General features: G+C 60.4%; 2 protein-coding genes across 6 annotated transcripts; both read left to right on the top strand.

Moving 5' to 3' along the window:
• The first annotated feature begins 787 nt into the window (after window positions 1–787).
• Window positions 788–9,883, top strand: EPN3 (epsin 3). 5 transcript variants are annotated; one of them, XM_061377170.1, is made up of 10 exons: window positions 788–1,004; window positions 3,484–4,129; window positions 4,471–4,589; window positions 5,887–5,967; window positions 6,238–6,345; window positions 6,460–6,544; window positions 6,777–7,085; window positions 7,900–8,010; window positions 8,288–8,509; window positions 9,306–9,883. In XM_061377170.1, the coding sequence occupies exons 2-10, from the start codon at window positions 3,559–3,561 to the stop codon at window positions 9,626–9,628; spliced, it is 1,929 nt and encodes a 642-aa protein (XP_061233154.1). In that variant the 5' UTR covers window positions 788–1,004; window positions 3,484–3,558; the 3' UTR covers window positions 9,629–9,883. The 5 variants fall into 5 exon arrangements, with proteins under 5 accessions (XP_061233154.1, XP_061233153.1, XP_061233157.1 ...); XM_061377169.1 differs by having other exon boundaries at window positions 788–1,016; XM_061377171.1 differs by lacking the exon at window positions 788–1,004 and adding an exon at window positions 2,213–2,343.
• A 614-nt stretch (window positions 9,884–10,497) lies between these two features.
• On the top strand, window positions 10,498–19,153 carry SPATA20 (spermatogenesis associated 20). The gene is made up of 16 exons (XM_061377405.1): window positions 10,498–10,559; window positions 11,407–11,544; window positions 11,824–11,888; window positions 12,134–12,288; window positions 12,542–12,685; window positions 12,910–13,111; window positions 13,204–13,334; window positions 13,414–13,518; window positions 13,976–14,050; window positions 14,237–14,449; window positions 14,546–14,738; window positions 15,680–15,848; window positions 16,234–16,442; window positions 16,566–16,765; window positions 16,867–16,947; window positions 18,928–19,153. Exons 1-16 carry the CDS (start codon window positions 10,528–10,530, stop codon window positions 19,096–19,098), a joined length of 2,283 nt encoding a protein of 760 aa, XP_061233389.1. The 5' UTR covers window positions 10,498–10,527; the 3' UTR covers window positions 19,099–19,153.
• The last annotated feature ends 867 nt before the right edge of the window (window positions 19,154–20,020 follow it).

Genomic DNA, 20,020 nt, shown 5'->3' with positions numbered 1-20,020 from the left:
TGCTCCAGGGTGACCTGGAGGATGGTTTGGATGCTGCAGCTGAGAATGGGACTACACGAACACTGATGTGAGTCACACAGCTCCCGGAGGCAGTGCAGCCCCCCCGCTGCCCAAGACAGGACCTTCAGTGCCGGGGGCAAGATGAGTCCCAGCTCTGCGTGGCAGGAGCATCGCAGGAAGCCACGCTCCCCCTCCAGAATGTCTCAGCACTGAGGAGATGCTTTCCATTATGGAAAATGTCAGTGATATTAAAAAGATTATATATATCCATAATACTTGAAGGCCTGTCACTGATTAAAATGGAAGGCAGAGGCCGGGAGAGAGGGGGTGGCATTGAAACGATTGAGAGACATGACTTATTTTGTCATGTCATCTGATGCCTCCCTCTCTCCCCCCAGCCAGGCTCCGGGAGCTGTTCAGAGCAGGGGAAGAATCCGCTCCAAATTTAGATCCCAGGAAAGGAAAAAAACCCAACAAAAACCCAAATGAATTAAAAATGCAACAAACCCAAACTGCAGCCGTGGCCTTGGGTACCACCGCGGGAGCTGCGCCCTGGGGAGGGTCGGCATCCCCCGGAGCCGCTTCCGAGCCCGGGACCGTTGGTTTCTGTCTAAAAATCAGGGGGATGGGGAGGGCAAAAACCATTAAAATAAAGCAAAGCAAGCAGCAGCGAGCGGCGCCTGGGCGGCTGCCAGCGAGGGGCAGTGACTGAGCACTTAACAGCATCCCCGCCTCCCGCATGCGGCGGGGCAGGGGCTCGGCGCCGCATCCCCCGCGGCCGGTTCCGCACCGCGCTGCGCCGGGGCGGGCTGAGCGCCGGTGCCCGGGAGGGAGCCGGGCCGGGGCTGGGGCGGCCCCGAAGGGGTTAAGCCGGGACCTGCCGCCGGGACCTGCCCAGCCAGCCCGGCAGCTCGCAGCAGGCAGCGGGCGGGCTGCGGCCGCCTCCAGCCCGCTCACACCGGCTCCGGCTCCGGCTCCGCCACCGGCTCGGCGGGGCCGCGCAGGTAAGCGAGGCTGTGCCCCTCGGCACCGGGCTGCGGGGTCGGGGAGAGGAGGGGAAGAAGAGGAGGAGGAGGAGGAAGGTTCTGGACGCCGGAGCATCGCAGGCTGCGTCGGGCCGGGGGATGCCGGGCCCCGCTGGTTGCGGTGCCCCCCCGGGCCGGGCTCGGGGCCCCGCGGGGAGTGCGGATGCGATGCGGCCCTGGGAGCCGGGCCGAGGGCTCAGCCGGGAGCCTTCCCCCGCCGCTCCCTCCATGGCGGGCGCTGCTCCTCCCAGCCCCGCACCTGATCGGGGATGGAGGAGGCTCTAATCCCCCGCCGGGCTCCCCCCGTCTCCCTCTCTGCGCTCTCCTCCTCCCCATCTCCTCCTGCTCCCTTCCGTGTTGCTCCTATCGGTCCCCCCCACCGGTGCGGGTCCGCAGTCCCCCGGCCGGGCAGCGGGGTGATGGGGACCTGTCCCCGCACCCCTGTGTCCTTCTCCCACCTGGCAGCCTCTCGCTCAAGGTCACTGCAGTAATTCCATATGAGCTGCCGCCTTATCTCCCGCACAGCTTCTGTTTCACCGCCTTTATATTCCGGGCGGGGGGGGGAGAGATACTGTGTTTGATAATCCCTGCTGCTCTTAACGCCACTGGCAGCGCTCAATCAGGGCCCCGCTGCTCTCCCCCCTGCCCCTGCTTCCCATCTCTTCCCATTCAGACTTCCTGGCCCATCTCATTCATGGCGGGCAAAGTCCAGCTGGGATCAGGTCTCTGGCCAGGACAAGCAGTGCTGGAGCCCATCATGCTGGCCCTGGGGTTTATCCTGCCAGGAATCCTGTTGGAGGCAGGAGGGATCATCCTGCCCCAGAGGAGGGGTGATGGTGTTTGCTGGGCCAGTGGCACCTTTGGAAAACATGACTTTACCTCCCACCTTGGTGTTGGTGGAAAGCCGAGCACGGAGCCAAGTCCCGGAGGACTTTGCTGTGTTGTTGCCCTTGTCCTGAATGCGTTCCTATGCCAGGCTGGCAATAGCGTGTCCATCTGCAGCGCGGGTTGTCCCGGCAGGATCCAAAGGCCACGGTGACGGGCTGCATTGCGAAAGGGAATCGATGTCTGGAGACAAACTTCGGCGTGGCGGTGCCAGGCTCCTCTCTGACTCAGAGCAGACATTGCCGGCGCAGCCATGGGGCTCCTGGCCGCCGGCCCACGGCAGCAGGAGGTGCTGGACCGGTCGCACGGGTTGTGCGGGAGCGTGGCGGGTGCCGTGCGTGGCTCGTGGGCACGTCAGCACAGTCCCGGCCCCGCTCCGGTGTCCTGAGCTGGGAGAGGGCTGGACACAGCGCAGCGGCTGCGGTCCAGGGAGGTACCGGCACCAAGGTGGGTGGTGGGATGGATGCTCTATCGCTGTCTGCAGGCACTGCTGCACAGGGGAGATACTGCTCTGCCTGCAAGTGTTATCTTGGATGGAGAGCACATCGCCAGTGAGTGTTGTGGCAGATGCAGTGGGAGCTCTGGGAGCAGCCTGGTTCCCTGGCCCTGCAGTGCAGCCCTGCTGAGGGCAAGGCAGCTCCAGGCAGTTTCTGCCTCCTGGCTTTGCTTGGCCCTGTCTTCTCACTGTGCAGGGAGAAGGTGGGGATTAGGATTAGCACAGAACAGGGGACAGAGTTTTGGTGCGTTCATGGGAACACGGGTCCAGACTGACCCATGCCATTCTGAATCAGGTCGGGTGCAGCGCATCCCAAGGACAGGCATTGCCTCCTGGGGAGGAGGCAGGAAAGCTCCTGGCTACACCAGCGCCTGCTGCCCTGGCCGTGGATCTGGGTGCAGAGAAGGCCCCGAGGCAGCTCAGGGGTTTTTGGGGGTTGGGAGTTGTGTTATCCATCCTGGTGCAGGAGGTTTGCACCCTGAATTCCCCACCCTGCAGCAGCACACGCTTCTGTACCCACAGCCTCTCGTGGAAGCAGGATCACTGAGTTTGCTGGGAAAACCCACTCAAGCAGCTGCCAGGCTGGTCAGTGTGGCAGGCTCTGACTCACAGCAGGGTTTAGGTTTACCACGATGCATCCTTGGTGGCACTGAGAGCCTTGGGCTGATGGCCAGGGCGAGCAGGGCCACACAGAGCCGCAGATGGAGCATCAGGGGAGCCCCTGGCTGGTGCGAGGACTGGGGGCCTGCAAGCAGCTTTGCTGGGACGGTGGTGCTGAGGCAGCTGGGATCTGGAGGAGGGAGCTGCCATTTTCAGGTGGTTACTTTTAGAAGCAGAAATACAGGGTAAAATCTCCTCCAAATGTTGCTGAATCTGGAGCCAAATCACTTGGCGGCTCTGTGGTGCTGGGGATCAGCTTGCTGTAAGGGTTTTATTTCCCCTTGAGCATCCTGCATGGCACCTGGTAGCACAATGGTGGGCACTTCCACCTTGAGAAGTGTCCCAGATGCCAGCCAAGGGCTCTGGGGATGGGTTGGGGTGATGCTGAGGTCTGTGTGTCCTTGTTCCCTGCTGCAGGCACCGGTGAGGCTGCGGCTGTGAGTGCTCATCCCTTCTCCATCATCCCTGCCCGCCGCCGGGCACCGCGCAGCCATGACGACCTCGGCACTGCGCCGGCAGGTGAAGAACATCGTGCACAACTACTCGGAGGCAGAGATCAAGGTGCGGGAGGCCACCTCCAATGACCCCTGGGGACCCCCCAGCTCTCTGATGTCAGAGATCGCCGACCTCACCTTCAACACCGTGGCCTTCGCCGAGGTCATGGGCATGATCTGGCGGCGCCTGAACGACAGCGGCAAGAACTGGCGTCACGTCTACAAAGCCCTCACCCTCCTGGACTACCTCATCAAAACCGGCTCCGAGAAGGTGACCCACCAGTGCCGGGAGAACCTGTACACCATCCAGACGCTGAAGGACTTCCAGTACGTGGATCGGGACGGCAAGGACCAGGGCATCAACATCCGGGAGAAGGTGAAGCAGGTGATGGCGCTGCTGAAGGATGAGGAGCGGCTGAAGCAGGAGCGGGCGCACGCGCTGCAGACCAAGGAGCGCATGGCCCTCGAGGGCATGGGCAGCGGCAGCCACCAGGTCGCCTATGGCCGCCGTGCATCTCCCTATGGCGAAGACTATGGCCGGGCACGGGGCTCACCCTCCTCCTTTAACTGTGAGTGTTGCTGGGGTGGGTGTATCAGTGCATTGGGGTTGCACCAGCCGGGTGCCCATTGCTCCCCTTCACCTGGGGGGGTGGTGATGGTGGTGGTGAAGCCCATCTCCATCCTGTACCACGGGCAGCGGTTTGGCTGTGCCAGTGGTGAGCCCAGCAGTGTTGGCAGCTGGTTGTGCCTTGAGCCTTAAGCCCATGGCTTGTTCATGGTAGGGAGCTCTAATGTGGGGCTACAGCCCCTGGTGTGCTGGGATGGGGCCCAGGAGGAGGCTGCTGATGTGCTCCCTGATATACCCCAGTCCTGATGCCGCTCCTTCCCCTTTTCCCCCTTTATCTTCCAGCATCATCCTCATCCCCACGGTTCGCCTCTGACCTGGAGCAAGCGAGGCCCCAGACAACGGGTGAGGAGGAGCTGCAGCTACAGCTTGCGCTGGCCATGAGTCGGGAGGAGGCAGAGAAGGTAGGAGGGCTCTGCCTGCCCTGGGACACAGAGCACGGGCATTTCCCAGCACCTTGCCTTGTCCGTGGGTCATTCCCCGGGAGGAGGGAGGATTTGGGGGGCTGCCCGAGGCCGGTGCATGCACCTGCAACTGCACCAGGCTGCTCGCACTGTGCCCAGCATCCAGAATGGCCAGCAGGCACATGGAGGCAATGGCTGTCCCTGCTCCCTGTTCTCATACTGGCTGGGACAGCACCAGGCTGAGACCCGTCCATCATCCCATACCCCAGGGTGAGCTTGAGGCTCTGGAATCATCCTGAAACCCCCCAAATGTGGCTGCCCCCTTCTGCTGAGGGCTTCTGGTTTGAGCTCCCCCATTTCTCTCACCTTCCCACAGAGGTTTTAGGGGCAATGTCTTGCCCGTGTTTGTGTGGTGGGACACAGCATCCCCGTGGCTGTGCATTGGGCTGGAAGCTCAATGAGGCTGAGTCCTTTCAAACCAGCCCTAGAAAACAGCAGCAGGAGAAGGCAAGGAGGGATGCAGGCACCAAATGAGCTGTTGCATGTGTCCTCCCCATCCCAGGCTGGCACTGAGCACCATCAGCCTGGTCCTGCCATGCAGGGGACATGCTCTGGAGACAGCTCTTGCTGCTGCCCGTCTTCCCTGCCCGATGGAGGCTTTTTTGGAGATGGAGCAGAGCGTATATCCCTATTTTTGTCCTGGAATCGGGGTATTTATAGCTTCCACATGCTGCTGCGATGAGCACTGTAGGAACACGCTCTTGAAAGCGCTGCCTGTTGGAGTCCATCTGGGCTGTGCACACGTGTGCACGCTCACACACACTTGCACAGGCGCACCCAGCCCCACCAGGGGCACCATTCCCAGCCGGTCCCACACTGGACAAGCATCACAGACAGCAATGAGGGCTGCCAGGGCAGGAAGGGGACAGCCTCCTCCCCAGGTCTGCCTCAGGTCTGGGTGTTTATCCCCCAGCAGAGTGAGTGTGGCTGGGCAGGATTCCCCAGTTAAGGCATCACAAGCCCTCCTCCCCATCAGGCTGCCAGGGTGAGGGGATGCCTCATCAATCCCTTCTCTGCTGCCTGCACTGAGGCCATGAAAACCTCCCTGCCTGCTTTAGGGTCATCCCAGCCTACATGCAGGGGTAGGGGAAGGAGATGGGGCAGTGGCCGCGGGGGAGCCCTATTAGGAGCTGGTTCACAAGCACAGAGGCACAGAGACGGTGTGCAGGCAGGAGCGGCAGTGGTGAGGACAGGCTGAGGGCAAGCTGAAATATCACCCCATTTCCTCTGTTGGCAGAAGCCACTTCCAATTTCCAGCACAGATGAAGAAAGGCAATTGCAGCTCGCGCTCGCGCTGAGCAAAGAGGAGCACGAGAAGGTACCTGTGCCCCGCAGCCCCGGGCGCTCCTCTCTCCTTGCACTTGGGGCTTCTCTCTTGGGGTGCTGGAGCCCAAAACGCTGCCTCGCTCCGCTGCCCGCTTCGCTTTCGCTGCTGTGGGCTGCCTGCTGAGCTCGCTCCCGGAGGAGCCTCTGCTCGGATGCTGGGACCTTTCGGGATGCGGTGGCAGCTCCTGTGCTGGTCTGTCTCCTGGAGGAGGTGCTGGGTGCAGGGCTGGAGCTCATGGGCCTGATCCCTTGCTTCCCACAGGAGGTGAGGGCTTGGCAAGGGGAGAACTCCCTGCTGCAGAGAGGTGCGGAGGAGGCTGCCCAGGGCAGGGAGGAAGAGGAGGAGGAAGATAAGATGAAGAAAAGCCAGGTACAGCACTGGGGGGGTTGGATGGGCACGCAGCCAGCCTGGGGGCTGGGGGGAGATGGGGGGGGGTGATCCCACAGCTCTGCCCTCACCTCTTTATTCCCTTTCTGTTTTCAGTCCTCTATCCTGGAGCTGGCAGATATATTCGGGCCGGCACCAGCCCCTTCCAGCCACACGTCTGCTGACCCATGGGATATGCCAGGTAGGGGCAACTCGCAGGCTTGGGACAGCAGCAGAAACCTCTCCCTTGCCTCTGTCCCTTCCCAATCCTCAGGAGCTCAGCAAAAAGGACCTTTTGCTGCTTCTCTCTTTGCTGCCTCATCTGTTTCATGCCCAGGCGGTGCTGCTGGAACCATGGTCCCCACTGGGCACATCCCCACTCTCAGCATCCCTCTGTACCCTGCATTGTTCCACAGCTTCCCTTCTTCTTTCAGATATGAAACCCAAAGCGGAGCCGGCGGCCTCTGCCTGGGCCGGTGCTCCTGACCCATGGGTACCGGTCCCAGCCGGTGGTGGGGAGCCCCTGTCCCAGGCGAGCGCCTCATCCCAGCAAACCTCAGCTGGGCCCTGGGACTTCCCCCCCAGCACCACGGCAGCCTCCGACCCCTGGGGGAAGGCGCCTTTGTCTTCTGGCTTCCCTGCTGCGGACCCCTGGGTGACAGCATCCCCCCCTGCCCAGGGCCCTGCTCCTACGCCAGCTCCCGACCCTTGGGCCCCGGTGGCCGAGCAACCTCCTAACCCTGGTAAGAGGCTTCATTGGCTTTGCTGGGGACTGCGGGCAGCGTTGCCCTCCTGTAATCCCGGGGTGCTTTCCCATTGCTCCCATAGCCAGCTTTGCAAACAGCCTCCCTGCTCTGGTGCCCTGCAGCAGGACCTCCGCTCGCCCCTTGCAACCTTGAAGAGCTCAAGGCTTTCTCTCTGCACAGAATAGGCTGCTTTAATTAACATGGCACAGTTAATGGAGCCCTCCCATGGGAGCGGATAGCAGCAGTGGGGTGATGGGGTGTGGGTGTGTGTGTGTCTCCTGGTGATACCTGGTCACCCCAAAGCAGCACCGTGTGCCCCGCTGGGACAGGGCGGTTGCTGCATTGCAGATGGGGGAGCAGTTGCAGGACCAGTCTGTGTTTCAGAGCTCAAACCCCCTCTCAGTTCCTCCTCGGTGCTTCCTTTTGGTGCTTCCTCTGGCCCCATATAGCTCCTTGTGTGTGCCTCAGTGCTGGGGAGGATATGGGACCCGGTCTGGGGCCAGTGCTGGTTGTTAACGCATTGCTGCAGACCTCACTGGGGCTGGGAAAGGGACCTGCCTGCTGCTGGGGGGATGGCTGCGAGCAGCGTGGGGCTGCCTTGGTCTGCAATGACCCCCAGTGGTCCGGCTCATCCTAGCCCCCTCCCCGGACCAACGCACATTCCTGACCCCCAGCCCCACGCCCCCCACCGCACGCCCTCTTCTCTGTCTCCTTGCAGGCAGCCGCCCCTGCCTCTCTCCTGCCCGTCCATCTCCTGCCTCTCACCTCCCCGCTTGCTCCCCTCCTTGAGTCTCACCTCTTCCCCCCCCAGCTCCAGGGGGGGATGCTTTCGACCTCTTTGCAAAGCCGCCCGAGCCCGCCGAGCCGCCGGAGCAGGACCCCCCACAGCCGCCCTCCTCGGCCAAGTCCAACAGCCCCGTTGGTAAGAGCCAGGGGAGCAGCAGGGGCTGAGCTGGGGCAGGCTGGGCACAGTGACCTGCCCCTGCCCATTGCAACAGAGGCAGCTCCAGGGCCGGCCGGGCTGCGCGTGGCTGCTTGCTGGTGTGGCCAACGCTTGTTCCCATCTGCGCGCCATGGGCTCGGGCTGCCCCGTAGCCAAGGGGATAGGTCTGTTACCCACCCGGTGCGGTGATGCGGGGACACCATCACCCTTGCTTGGTGTTTCCTGTCTCATGCGCTCATCTCCCCCCCTGCCCTAGAGCTGGACCCCTTCGGTGACCTGTTCCCCAGCACCAGGCAGGATGGGGCGAAGAGCTTCGACCTCGCCAACCTGGCTGACTCCCTGCCTGAGTCCGGCAAGGAGCGGAAGGACTGTAAAACCCCCGAGGCCTTCCTCGGCCCCGCCGCCTCCTCCCTGGTCAACCTGGACTCCCTGGTCGCACCTACGCCGGCCTCCAAGACGCGCAACCCCTTCCTCTCGGGTAGGTGCTGGTGCAGCGGTGGGAGCTTCCCTGGGCTGGGAAAAGGGGTGTTTGGGGGAGGAAGAGGAAGTTTGGGGATGGCACAGATTCATAGAATCCCAGACTGGTTTGGGTTGGAAAGGACCTTAAGATCATCCAGTTCCAATCCGCTGCCATGGGCAGGGACACCTCACACTAAACCATCTCACCCAAGGCTCTGTCCATCCTGGCCTTGAGCACTGCCAGGGATGGAGCATTCACAACCTCCCTGGACAACCCATTCCAGTGCCTCACCACCCTCACAGTAGAGAACTGCTTCCTTATATCCAATCTAAACTTCCCCTGTTTCAGTTTTAACCCGTTACCCCTTGTCCTATCACTACAGTCCCTAATGAAGAGTCCCTCCCCAGCATCCTTGTAGGCCCCCCTTCAGATACTGGAAGGCTGCTGTGAGGTCTCCACGCAGCTTCTCTTCTCCAGGCTGAACGGCCCCAACTTTCTCAGCCTGTCTCCATACAGGAGGTGCTCCAGTCCCTGATCATCCTCATGGCCTCCTCTGGACTTGTTCCAACTGTTCCATGTCCTCCTTATGTTGAGGATACCACAACTGTGCACAACACTCCAAGCGAGGTCCCACAAGAGCAGAGGGGCAGGATCACCTCCTTTGACCTGCTGGTCCTGCTTCTTATAAAGCAGCCCAAGAGACGTGGGGTTTCCATGTTCAGTTTCTCATTGACCAGCACCGCAGGTTCTTCTCCACAGGGCTGCTCTGCATCACTTCTGACTGCCCTGACATGTCCCATCCTCTCCTTGCTAGGTCTGAGCACGCCGTCCCCCACCAACCCCTTCAGCCTCGCCGAGCAGCCCAAACCGACGCTGAACCAGATGCGGACCAGCTCCCCGGTGCCCAGCCTGCCCGCCGGCCTCCCCAACAACTCCATGACCTACAGCACATCCCTCCCGCTGCCCCTCAGCAGCATCCCCACCACCTCCGCTGCTCTCCCCGCATCCGCCAGTGCCTTCCCGCAGGCTGGCACCTTCCCCCCCGAACTCCCCGGCAACCTGCCGCAGCCGTTACTGCCGCTCGGTGGAGCCCCGGCCCCGCCGCCCGCTCCGGGGGGGCTCAACCCCTTCCTCTGAACCCTATGGACAAACAAACAGACTCTCGCTCCTTCCCCGCTGTTACACCCCCCCCCCCGGCCTTTCCCCCCCCAAGACCTCGGAGCTCCGGCGGTTCGCTCCCTGCACGGGTCAGTGCCACCCATGCCAGCCCCTGCCTGCCGTCGGGGGAGCAGCAGCATGAGCCCCGCGCTTCACCGGCGACAGGGAACCCCCTGCCCCTGCCCGGGGGGGCCCATCCGGAAAGGCTGAGGATGGGGGCTCGGTGCATGGGGTCTCGCTGATGGATGGACCCCAGAGGGCGGTGCCTGCAGGGGACCGGAGGGAGCTGCGGACCCCCCCTCCACGCTCCGCTCCCCGCGGTCCCCGGCTGGCCGTTATTCCCCGCTCCTCGCCCCCTTCCCGCTCGATGCCCCCCCCCGAAGGAGCTGCGGGGAGGGCAGCCGCCTCCCGCACGTTGCTGGGCCCTGCTCCGGGGGTGTGTGTGTGTGTGGGGGGGGGGTGTCTGTGGGAGCGCCGGTGGCTCGGGGCTGCCTGTGAGACAATAAAACGCTCGGACGGATGCGGTGTGTGGGATGCGGTGCGCGGGATGCGGTGCGCGGGATGCGGTGCGCGGGATGCGATGCGCGGGATGCGGTGCGCAGGATGCGATGCGCGGGATGCGATGCGCAGGATGCGATGCGCGGGATGCGGTGCGCAGGATGCGGTGCGCAGGATGCGATGCGCGGGATGCGGTGCGCAGGATGCGATGCGCGGGATGCGGTGCGCAGGATGCGGTGCGCGGGATGCGATGCGCGGGATGCCATGGGCAGGATCGAGCGTGCGGGACCAGGGATGCAGGACCCGGGGTGGGCGGGGACCGGAGGGGACGGACCGGGGCGGGCCGGTGACGGTGGCTGGGGCAGCTCCGCCCCGGCGCCATGTTCGCGGTGCCGCTGCGCCTGGCCCGGAGGTACCGGAGGGGGACACGGCCGGGCAGGGGGCGGTGGGAGCGGCGGGGCCGGCCCCGGGGGCGGTGCGGGGCATCGGGAGCCCTCCCGCGTCTGCGCCGCCCCCGAAATCCTCCCCGTGCCTCCCGCATCCCCCTCAGTGCTGCTGCGTCCTTGCCCTGCTCCCTGCTCCCCGCTGCAGCAGCCCTAAACCCCGCTGCGCCCTCCTGAACGCCTCCTAAATCCTTTCCGCGCACTCACACCCCTCCGGGGTTCCCTAACATCCTCCCTGCTTCCCTCTGCATCCTCCCGCAATCATCCCTGTATTCCCTGAAATGTTCCCTGGAGCTCAGCAAACCTCCCTGCATCCCTGTATCCCCTGCGTGACCATGCACTTACTTACTTTCTCCCTGCACACAGCCCTGCATCCTCCCCAGCAGCAGGAGGATCTCCCTAGTCCCCTCCTGTCCCTCGATCCCCTTGCCATGGGGAGTTGGTGCTGCCCTGGCCCTGCCCCTACCCTTGCATCAACGGGAGGGGATTTTCCTCTCTGGGGATGCGCAGGTCAAATCCTGCAGATGCTGTGCCTGTACCCATGGCTGTAGGGGGGCCCCAAAGGGCACAGACAGGGCGCTGGAAGGGAGGGAGCCCAGGGGATGGCAGTCCCAGGGCTGGAGAGCAGCCTCACCTGAGCATCACACGAGTAGGAAAGACTGTAGGGTGCTGGAGGTGGATGGAACCCCAGCAGAGCCACCCAGCCCTGGCACAGGGAGTGAACAGCTTGGAGGTGGTGCTGCTCTGGGGCATCCCAGCTCTCTGCAGGGCTGTGCTTTGCTGCGAGCAAGGAAACGATCCCGTTTGGTGTCACAGGTTCACGTTTGTAACCGGGAGCGTGACCATGGCCACGGGGGGGACAACGGCGCCCCCCAGCATCCCTCGTCACACCAACCGCCTCATTAACGAGAAGTCCCCGTACCTCCTGCAGCACGCTCACAACCCCGTGGACTGGTAAGAGCAGGCTCGTGCCTTTCCCCTCTTCTTCTCCTTGCATCTGTGGGGCTGAGGGACTCAGTGCTGTGGAAGTGATGGTGGTGAAGCATCACTTCCACCAGCAGCCTGGCCTCCTGTGCAGCTCCCAATGGGCTCTGAGTCCATGCTCCTGAGCCATTCATGCTCTGGCTGTCCTGACTGCTCTCCACCAGGCAGCAGCTTCTTGGGAAGCTCTAGAGGGGCCCAGGTCCTGGCAGCTATAACCCCTGAAGCTCCTTTTTTGCCTTCCCTCCACAGGTACCCTTGGGGTCAGGAAGCCTTTGATAAAGCAAAGCAGGAAAACAAGCTGATATTCCTGTCAGGTAACCAGAAATGAAACATATTTCATGTTCCCATGCGTGTTGTTAGGACCAGAGTCATTGGCCAGATTGTAGGAGCAGAGCCCAGGAGGCTCTGCAAGTGTCCATGGCCCTTCTCCTCCATCTGTTCTCTAGGGGGGGAGCAGATGTTGCCCGTAGCAGGGTTCCCCTGGCTGTGAGATCTCCCCATAACGTGTGTCCTGCTCCCTGCCAAGGGCCTTTCCTCACTCACTTGAGCTTGCTTTCAGTCGGTTACTCCACCTGCCACTGGTGCCATGTGATGGAGGAGGAGTCCTTCAAGAACGAGGAGATCGGGGAGATTATGAACAAGAACTTTGTGTGCATCAAAGTGGATCGCGAGGAGCGGCCAGATGTGGACAAAGTGTACATGACCTTCGTGCAGGTGAGGAGGCATGGGCAGGGATGGGACTGGCTCTCTCAAGTTGAGGTTCATGGTCATGTTCCTCAGGCAAGAAGAACCAGTATGTGGGGTGGTCTGATATATAGGGCTGATATACGGGGTGGTTTCTATGGGGCCATGCATGACCACAGGGATGGAGAGAAGCGTGTGTCTGTCCTCAAGTGGGACACCTTGATGTTAAAGAGCACAAGGTGCCTCTTGTATGACCTTGGTGCCCCTGTGATTTGTCTCTCAGGCAACCAGTGGTGGAGGTGGCTGGCCGATGAGTGTCTGGCTGACTCCGGACCTCAAGCCCTTCGTAGGGGGGACGTACTTTCCCCCTGAGGATGGAGTTCATCGCGTGGGCTTTCGGACTGTGCTGCTCCGAATCGCAGAGCAGGTATGGAGCAGGAATGGTGGAGCAGGCAGTGCTCAAGCAAAGGGACCACAGGGAGATTGTGGCTTGATGGGTGACTGTTGAGATGCAGTCATGAGAAGCAGTGGCCCATGTCAGAGTTTTGGCTGGCTTAGAGGTGGGTTTGAATTGAAGGTGCAGTTTGGATTGATGCAAGGCAGGAAGCAGACAAGGTACGGAAGAGCTGACTTTCTCACTCTGCATCTTAGTGGAAGGAGAACAAAGATGCCCTGTTGCAGAACAGCCAGAGGATCCTGGAAGCATTGCTACACACTACTGAGATCCGTGTGCGGGGCCAGGAGTCACCCCCACCATCTGAAATGGTGATGGCCACTTGTTTCCAGCAGCTCTCCAACTCCTATGATGAGGAATACGGCGGCTTTTCCGAATCCCCCAAGTTCCCCACCCCAGGTCAGTCTCTGGTGCTGAGCCCTGCTGTGGGGCAGGCAGCGCTGTGGGGCAGAGCCCACCCCACAGCCTCCTGTTTTCTCCCTGTATTTCAGTGAATTTGAATTTCCTCTTCACATACTGGGCCCTGCACCGAACAACCCCCCAGGGTGCCCGTGCTCTGCAGATGGCTCTGCATACTCTCAAGATGATGGCCCATGGGGGCATCCATGACCACATCGGTCAGGTAGGAGGAAAGCCGTGGGGGTAAAGCCTTGGCATGCCCAGGAGGTGTGGGATGGGACGTGTCCTCTTGGCCTTTGCAGGGCTTTCATCGCTACTCCACTGACCAGCACTGGCACATCCCTCACTTTGAGAAGATGCTGTACGACCAGGGGCAGTTGGCAGCTACGTATAGCAGAGCGTTTCAGGTATGGCTGGGGCATCCCTCTGCCGTGGATCTCACTTGAATGCTGCCTGGGAAGGGTTGCTTGGTTTGAGGAGCAGCTTCAAAGCCTGTTCCCCAGGATGATGCTCATCCCATGGGCGTGGAGCAGACCCATACTCCCATTCATCTACTGCTGTTCATCCAGAGATGGAGCGCAAACCCGTGATGGTATAGCCCCAGGGTTTTGAGTGTAATGGGAGGCAACAGCCTTCTGGCTGGCCTGCAAGTCAGCAAACACGTGCTGCTGCCTCTTTGGTGTAACTCCAGGGTTGCTCTTGAATGCCCATAGATTCCCATCAGAGATCTTACTCTGAATCCATCCCACATTTAAAATCCCTGGACTTTCAAATGTGTTTTCTCTCCTTTGAATCTCAGTCTTCACTCTTGCTGTGTCTCTTGCCTGCCCCCTTGTCCTTGTAACACTGATGTCCACCCTGCAGATCTCTGGTGATGAATTCTTCGCCGATGTTGCCCAGGACATTCTGCTCTATGTCTCACGGGACCTGAGTGACCAGGTGAGCTGTTCCCCGACCTGGGTCAAAAGGGAACTGCTTACCCTGCCCTGGGATGTGGCTTGGGGCTGCTTTTCCCCTTCCCAGCTGAGCTTGGTCTGGGGCACTGCTGTGTCTCACTGTGGGCTGCCAGCCCAGCAGTGATGGAGACCTGGCTGTAACTAAAAGGGTTCTCTGTTCTTTTCCCAGTCAGGAGGTTTCTACAGCGCAGAAGATGCAGATTCCCACCCGACCCCTGAATCCAGAGAGAAGCGAGAAGGAGCTTTCTGTGTGTGGGCAGCTGAGGAAATCCGGGCTCTCCTTCCTGACCCTGTCGAGGGAGCCACAGAGGGGACAACCCTGGGAGATGTCTTCATGCACCACTATGGAGTGAAGGAGACTGGCAACGTGGACCCCATGAAGGTGAGGGCAAGGGGGAACGGCAGAGCATCCCCAGTGCGCGCAGGGTCCAACCCCTCTCACCCCGGTGGTGTTTATAGAACGGGGCTCTCCTTCCAGGACCCCCACCAGGAGCTGAAGGGCAAGAACGTCCTCATTGTGCGGGGCTCCCCGGAGCTGACGGCGCCCCGGTTCGGGCTGGATCCGCCGCGGCTGGCGGCAGTGCTGCGGGAGGGCCGGCAGAGGCTGGCTGCTGCCCGGGCACAGCGCCCGCGCCCGCACTTGGACTCCAAGATGCTGGCGGCGTGGAACGGTGAGAGGGGCCAGCACGTTACTGGGGGCTTGTAGCAATGAGTCCTGATGGGAATGGGGCACGGAGGTGATGGGTGGGCTGGGATCCAGAATGCGAGAGCACTGGGGGGAAGCAGAGCCTCACCTAGAAGCCATGGGGCTGCCGGGTGTCAGGGTGTTGCTCTGGCTTTAATTTCTTCCCCTGTTACCAGCAGAGAGCAGCAAAACTCTTCCCATGGCTCAGCTTTGCTGTATGGGTCTGGGGAAAGGGATGGAGGTGGGGATTCAGGACCCCGGCAGGGCGCAGAGCCCATCTCACTGCTGCTTTAGCAGGGGGACCATACCTCTGTGTCCGGATGTCCTGCAGCAGGTAATAATGCAGTGCCCCAGGCAGTGTTCCCATGGTTATGAATCATAGAATAGTTAGGGTTGGAAAGGACCTTAAGATCATCCAGTTCCAACCCCCCTGCCATGGGCAGGGACACCTCACCCTAAACCATCTCACCCAAGGCCTTGTCCAACCTGGCCTTGAACACTGCCAGGGATGGAGCGTTCACAACCTCCCTGGGCAACCCATTCCAGTGCCTCACCACCCTAACAGGAAAGAATTTCCTCCTTATATCCAATCTGAACTTCCCTTGTTTTAAGTTTTAACCCATTACCCCTTGTCCTACCACTACAGTTCCTAATGCCTGGATAGAAGAGTGTGGAGCTGGTGTGATTTAGACCATGTCCTGCAAACAGAAATACTCTTTTAAGCCCCATTTCTGCCTGCAAGTGAAGGCTTAGCTCTTGCTGGCTGTGCAGCGCTCTGCCCTGCTCTTTGGTCACAGTAGGTGACTTAGAGGAAAGAGCTGATGGAGGGAGGGTGAGCTTCACGCTGAGCATCCCTTAGAGGCAGTGACATCCGCACGGGTTCCTTGTGCCCGCCCTGAGCCTGTCTCTGTCCCTGTCCCTGTGCAGGGCTGATGATCTCGGGCTTTGCTCAGGCTGGGGCAGCCCTGGGCAGGCAGGAGTACGTGACCCGGGCCGTGCAGGCGGCCACCTTCCTGCGGAGGCACCTTTTCGACCCCAGCAGCGGGAGGCTGCTGCGGAGCTGCTACCGGGGCAAGGAGCAGGCGGTGGAGCAGAGGTGAGCGGTGGTGCAGGGTGAGGGCACCCCCTGAAGGCCACGTCCTCCTCTCCTGCAGGCAGGGCTCAACGTGGAGGGAGGGAGGCTGTTTGGTGCAGAGCTGCCTCCAGTGCGGGTTGGGATGGATTGGTGCCCTTCACCCAGTGCAGAGGAATGAAGGTCAAATCCTTTCCCATTCCTCATCTTGGCATGAACCTTCCCCTGACTGTAGAGAAACCCCAGGCTCAGCCATGTGATGGCACAGCCACCGCTTATCTTGGACTGGGCTCTGCTTGGCTAGCAGAGACCAGTATATAGAGACCAGTATATAGGGCTTTGCTGGGTTGGAGAGCAGTTCCCACTTGGCCAGTGTAGAGACCCTCATGCTCCTCCCCTGCCATTGCAGTGCTGTGCCCATCCAGGGCTTCCTGGAGGATTATGTCTTCGTCATCCAGGCTCTCTTTGACCTGTATGAAGCCTCACTGGATCAGGGCTGGCTGGAGTGGGCCCTGCAGCTCCAGCACATGCAAGACAAGCTCTTCTGGGACCCCAAAGGCTTTGCATATTTCTCCAGTGAGGCTGGGGATCCCTCCCTGCTCCTGCGCCTGAAGGATGGTGAGCTCGGGGATGTGGCCATGCCGTGGGTTATGCTGTGGGGCAGGGGTGATGCCTGGCTGGAGGACTAAGCCATGGGGTGATGAAGCATTGGGCTGATGGAGGAGATATTGTCCCCTGCAGACCAAGATGGAGCAGAGCCCACTCCCAACTCTGTCACGGTCACAAACCTGCTCCGAGCAGCTTGTTACTCTGGCCAGACAGACTGGGTGGAAAAAGCCAGGCAGATCTTGGCTGCCTACTCAGAGAGGCTGCAGAAGATCCCAATAGTCCTGCCAGAGATGGCCCGGGCCACCGCTGTCTTCCATCACACCGTCAAGCAGGTACAGGCTGGGGCTTTGGTGTCCCTTACATGACCTGGGTGGTGTGGGTGCAGTCACAGCTCTGATTTCTCCCTTCTGCCATCCATGCTCTCCCTGGACAGGTCGTTATCTGTGGGGACCCCCAAGGAGAAGACACCAAAGAGATGCTGCGCTGTGTCCACTCTGTCTTCAGCCCAACCAAGGTAGAGGTGCCAGCCCTCCCTACTCCCTGCATAGCCACTTCCCATTGGCTGGCATCGCATTCCCTGCTGCTGCCTGCATCCTTTCTCCCAGTGCGATAGCACCCATCCTCCTCCTCCTCTGTCCTGCCTTCCTTTTGGGAAGCATCCTATCCTTTCCATATCCATAAGCACAGCTCGCGGAGCCATGGCTGAGCCCCTGCACCCCTCTCCCTGCCACAAAGCACTGGCAGCACAGCCCAGGGAGCGGCTCCAGCAGTGGCTGCTTTAAACAGCTCAGCCTGAGCCCAGCATCCCCATCCTGCCGCTTCCCAACAGCATCCCTCTTTCCATGCTGCATCACATGGAGATGCAGCCACTCCTTTTCCTACCCACCTTCAGCCTCCCTCATCACTCCTTCCCCACCCCAAGGAGCTGCCTGAGGCCGGGCAGCCCTGGGGGGTCAATTCCAGGGACACATTAGCTTTGGGAATCAACTTTGCCAAGGAGCCGGGAAAGCATCACGGCCGTGTCCCCTGCCACCCTCGGTGTTGGCAGGGTGCTGGGGGCTAAGCTCATCTGCAGGAACACAATTAATTAGGTCGTTCCAGTAATTAATTCCTTATAAACCTCACATTGAAATTCTTGCTGTAATGATGAAATGACATTGAGGTCACAGGTTTCAATGGACCCTGTCACCGGAGCAGCCTTTTGCCACAGGCAACTGCCATGGGGCTGTTAATGCTCCAGGGTGATGCCAGTGGTTGCTTCCCTGGGGATGCTGGTGCTGGGAGCAGAGGGGACTGGATCCCTGGTCCTGGTATAGATCCCTGCCCTGTTAATGGTCTTTAGGGTAATTATGGAGGATCCCATTATCTCCTCAGCTGCAGAGCGCTAGCCTGTGCTCGCCTTCATGCTGGCCCCGCAAGAGGACCTTAGGGAGCTTGTGAGAAAAATGAATAATGAATTTCAGATTGGACATGAATTGGTAATTAATCACTCCTGGAATTAATTCCAGACAAAGGAGAGCGGGGAGGAGGCTGCGGGAAGAACAGGAGGGGCAGGCAGGGGGACAGGCTGAGCCAGCGCTGCGTCAAGGCAGGGGCTGAGCAGTGATGAGGGGTGATGGGGGATAGGATGGGGCTGCAGCAGCTGTTATCCAGGACAAGGACTTGGGGACATGGTGACCCCATGGAGCAGCCCCTCCCAGGCCTGGGTCAGGCTGCATGGTGTTCCTGCTGGGTGTCATCCCTGGCTTTGTGTTTGCTCCTGGTCCAGGGCAGAGGATGCTGCATGCTGGGGTGGGAGATGTGTGTGCTGTGGGTGGCAGTGCTTACTGTCAGCATCCCTTGGTGGCAGCAGCATGAACACGTGGCAAGTGTGTCAGTGCTCAGTGGGCACCACAGTGGGTGCATATGGTAGGGCTGGGGCAGATGAGAGAGAGCCATATACTCCAACAGTGGGATGCTGCCACTGTGCCTTGGACTTTGGGAATGGCTGGAGTTCTGCTCACCCTTTGCGTTTGTGTGGGCATCAAGCTCCCGGCTGGCTCCTGGCCTTTCCCTGAGGAGCCCACAGGCCCTGAGGCTTTAACAAACATTTTCCCTTTCAGAAAAGCTAATTATCCCAGCAGTCACCCTGGCTGTGCTGCTCTGTCAGCTGGGAGAGCCCCCAGCCCATTGCTCCCCTGTGTCTGAGCTCCTTGGGAAGCAGCTGAAGGGCTGCAGGGTGGGATGGGGTGATGCTGATACTGGCATTGGAGCTGCCCCTGGGTTGGGTGGGTATCTGCAGGCTCTGGGACACTGGGTGTTGGTCCCTGCTAGAAAAGGGAGGCAAAGCTGCTGGGGATGGTGTGGGTCACGCACGCCTTGCAGTGCAGGTGTGATGGGGATGTTGCCACTGTGGGACCCTGGCAGAGGGCTCCCCATCCGTATCCCTTCAATGGATGAGCGCATGGGGGATGCTGCCTGTGCTGTCCAGCTCTCACATCTCCTTCTCGGGCAGGTGCTGATGCTGGCAGATGGAGACAGCGCTGGGTTCCTCTACCGCCAGTTGCCTTTCCTTGCATCCCTGGAGAGGAAGGATGGGAAAGCCACCGCCTACGTCTGCAGCAACTTCACCTGCTCCCTGCCCATCACCTCGCTCCAGGAGCTGCGTGGGATGCTCTGCCCGTGATCCCTCTGCCCCTGAGGGACTGAGACACCCATAATAAACCCACCCTCAGCATCAACTGCATCCTGGCCTGTCCCTGACAGCATGGTTGGGCTCTGCTTGCACCATGGCTCTGGCAGCATCTCAGCAGAAGCAGCTCTGCTCCCCAGTGCTGGCTTTGGGATGGTCAAGAGGTACCCACTGAGGAGCATCTCCTCCCCCTGCGCACACACGTTTGCTCCTCGCCTCTTCTCACCAAGGAAAAGGAAAACAAATTAACCATAAATCCCAGCTTTAATGGAGAAGTCAGATGGGAAAACTATTAGAGTTCCTATAGCAACCCGGGATAACACTGTCAAAAGCACCTGGACGACTTGGGAGTCAAGTGCTTCTGAAAGTGTTACCAGCTACAGCAGCCGCGGTGTTTTTCCATTACAGGGTGGATTGTAACGTACATTAAGTTAATATATAGTGCGTGCAGAACCCCTGCTGGTCACCACAGCTGATGAAAACGTGCCACACCACTCAGCCTGAGCACTTCCAAAGAGCTAAACAGCTCGTACTGGCTTTGCCAAGGGTGCAGAAACCCAGCTCAGCTCCAGAAAGCACATTTCTAAGTCTTGTGTTGTTTGTAACAGGCCGGTGCCTGCGTCCACACCAGGATGGGGTTTGGCAGTGCACTGTTCTGGGTGGGTGCTGATGCTGGGGTGCTTTGGGCTGCCTTTGCTTGCGTAATGTTTCAGTAACAGCACAAGAAATAAGCCCTAAAACCACGTTTTGAGCAGTGTTTGAGGAGGGAGGGTTTGCCCTGAGCTTTCCAAGCAAAACCTAGGCTGGACCGAGGGTCTCACCCAGTGTCACTGGGAGCTTGGCGGCATCCTGCTGGTGCCGGCCATGGGGATGGCACTGTGGGCTCTTGGCAGAGGGATGTAACCCACCCTTTCAT

The sequence above is a fragment of the Neopsephotus bourkii genome, unplaced genomic scaffold (assembly GCF_033783945.1).
Source record: "Neopsephotus bourkii isolate Nb327-2 ecotype Australia unplaced genomic scaffold, CSIRO-AGI_Nbou_v1 NB_1749, whole genome shotgun sequence".
Lineage (NCBI taxonomy): Eukaryota > Metazoa > Chordata > Aves > Psittaciformes > Psittacidae > Neopsephotus > Neopsephotus bourkii.
Note: the sequence above shows the minus strand (reverse complement) of the source record. Positions and strands in the feature narration are given on the sequence as shown.

Bases quoted from the DNA above. Each gene is read 5' to 3' on its own strand.
- EPN3 (XM_061377170.1), top strand. From the start codon at position 3,559: ATGACGACCTCGGCACTGCGCCGGCAGGTGAAGAACATCGTGCACAAC. The intron at 4,590-5,886 runs GTAGGAGGGCTC...CTCTGTTGGCAG, and splicing joins GTCGGGAGGAGGCAGAGAAG to AAGCCACTTCCAATTTCCAG. The intron at 7,086-7,899 runs GTAAGAGGCTTC...TTCCCCCCCCAG, and splicing joins CGAGCAACCTCCTAACCCTG to CTCCAGGGGGGGATGCTTTC.
- SPATA20 (XM_061377405.1), top strand. From the start codon at position 10,528: ATGTTCGCGGTGCCGCTGCGCCTGGCCCGGAG. The intron at 11,545-11,823 runs GTAAGAGCAGGC...TTCCCTCCACAG, and splicing joins GCTCACAACCCCGTGGACTG to GTACCCTTGGGGTCAGGAAG. The intron at 13,519-13,975 runs GTATGGCTGGGG...TCCACCCTGCAG, and splicing joins CGTATAGCAGAGCGTTTCAG to ATCTCTGGTGATGAATTCTT.